Raw genomic sequence first — 2,311 nt, 5'->3', positions numbered from 1 at the left:
CCCATCCTCACCCTTTTGCCCCCAACCCTCACCTCCTTGTACCCCCAATATGTTTTCCCAATTAAAAAAAATATTATAAAAAAATTTATGGCCTTGGCAACCCCTGGGGCAGTTCTGCTCAGCGTGGTTTTGAGGCAGGGGTAACTTGATGGCAGCAAGCATGATATTCAAGGCACTGCTAGAGACAGAGTGGACGAGGCAGATGAGATTCCTGCCTTCAAAGCATAAACATTCTAGTGGGAGAGACAGACAATGCAGGAGAAGTGAAATAAGTGAGGGAGGTTATTTCAAACAGCAGAAGAGGCTATGAAGACTCCCCAGTACTCAGTTATCAAGACCTGCTCAAGGAAGTGGCATTTGACACATTAATGTAACAAAGAGATCAGCAGAATGTGTGAGAGTGAAGTGCCCCTGGCAGAGGAAACTGCACAGGCAAAGGGGAAACCAGACCACATGACAGGGGAACAGGAAGAAGGTCTCCAGCTTGATAGGTGCTTCAGGGAAAGGAATGGTAATGGAGACAGGGGTGGGGCTAGGGTGAGGTGAGTGAGGCTCTTTCTTGTACAGGCGGGATTTAAGTGGGCATGCTAGTTGCCTAGTGGATAGGAAATTGTTTTGCCAACCCAAAGGCAGACCTCCAGTTGCTCTGTGGAAGAAAGATGGGCAGTCTCAGTCAGTTACAACCTCTGAAAACTTACTCGAGGGTCAGCTATGGGTAATTTCTGACTCAACAACACAAACAACAAGTTCAGTAAAGGGGATCAAAACAATGTTTAATGAAATGTTTTTAAATAAAAATTAATGCAAAAAAATCCAAGATGAACAAAATATAAAATTTGTACCCTCCAGTTTTGGGTTTTTGGAGAGCTCTGGTGGCCTAGTGGTAAGAAGCTGCACTGCAATGTTAAAGGCACAAGATTCAGATCCCCCAGCTGCTTCCACAGGAGAATGATGGGCAGTCTCCTCCGGTGCCTCTGAAAACCGCCGGAGGGTCAGCTGTGAGTCAGTTCTCTCTGGTACTCAGCAACAACAGTGGGTTTTCAAAGGCAGTAAATTACATGGGAGGAGAGTGCCCGTCTGTCTCCCATGGAGCAGCTGGTGGATTCTAAACATGTACCTTGGGTTGGCAGCGCATCTTCTTATCACTAAGCCACCAGAGCTTTCATAGAAACAGACATGGTTACACCAGCCAGTTATGAACCTGTAGAACTTTGTAGTTACTGATCCAACAACATGAGAATATATTCTGTTTTGTGGTCCTGCAGTGAGGCCACTTTCACTCTGTCCCCCTCGCCCCATCCTGACTGTCTCTATCCTTCAGTAAACATATACTTTTATCTGTTGGGAGAGGGGGAGAAGGAAAAGAAAACAGTGATCTCTGAAGAGCCAAACTACCTGAGTTTCAGTTCTGGTTTTGCTCTCACATTCTTAGCTGTATGCTTTGGGGCCATTCTCTTGGCCTCTTTACTTGTCTCTCCATCAGAAAGTAATGTTAAAGTGCCTCAGAGGTATTGAGAAGATGGAGTGAAATCAAGCAAAGTATTGAGATGCCTATAGGGAGAACAGTGGAAGTCAAGAGTAGCACTGGATGGTGGTCTGGCCTTCCTTCCACCAGAGGATTCCAAGCAAGGTCAGGGTGGGCAACCTGTAGAGGTGGATTGGGAGAGGGAGACCTGGGCCCCTAGTTAGGCTATTGCAAAAATCCCAGATGAAATATAAAAAGAAGGAGATAGATTCTGGAGGTGATTAGAAGGCTGATGGCCAAGTTGGTGACCTGTGCCAGTTATGACTAGTGTCTTGTGTGTTCCAGAGGGAGCTGAAGGAACAGCTTCAGGCCCTGCAGGACAGCGAGAGGGAGCACACGGAGGCACTGCAGCTGCTCAAGCGCCAAGTGGCAGAGACCAAGGTGAGCCTGGCCTGAGCGTGGGGGTTTGGACATGGCTGGGGGCCCAACTTTACCAACCCAAACCTGGTGGGAGTAGAAGATGGGGGTGGGGCTGAGGGAGGGGCTTCAATGAAGATTAATAACTCGAGACCTGGCCCAAGGCCATGGATGGCAAAGATTTGAGATCCGTTCCTAGGTAAAGGGTAGTTCCTTTCTCCTTTCCTGCTTTGAGTAGAAGCTGGTGTTGGGGCCACTGAACCTCGCTGTCCTGATACAATCTCCTTTCCCAACCTCCACATCAAACCCATCAGCGCAGCTCACCTCTCTAACACTCTTTTTTTAAAAAAAAAATTTTTTTTTAATTTTTTAAAAATTTATTTATTTTTCATTTCAATGAACATCTACAGAGATTTTGGAATTCCATTC

At 46.6% G+C, this 2,311-nt stretch overlaps 1 protein-coding gene across 1 annotated transcript in view; it reads left to right on the top strand.

Moving 5' to 3' along the window:
* The window catches only part of TRIM62 (tripartite motif containing 62), a 51,958-nt gene that overhangs the window by 30,726 nt on the left and 18,921 nt on the right, over positions 1-2,311 (top strand). Inside the window, exon 2 of the mRNA XM_006886417.1 lies at positions 1,811-1,906. Within this exon, the coding sequence (XP_006886479.1) occupies positions 1,811-1,906 (96 nt within the window). The remainder of the gene's footprint in view (positions 1-1,810; positions 1,907-2,311) is intronic.

This window comes from Elephantulus edwardii, unplaced genomic scaffold, assembly GCF_000299155.1.
Source record: "Elephantulus edwardii isolate Elephantulus edwardi_28Jun2011 unplaced genomic scaffold, EleEdw1.0 scaffold00049, whole genome shotgun sequence".
NCBI lineage: Eukaryota > Metazoa > Chordata > Mammalia > Macroscelidea > Macroscelididae > Elephantulus > Elephantulus edwardii.
Note: the sequence above shows the minus strand (reverse complement) of the source record. Positions and strands in the feature narration are given on the sequence as shown.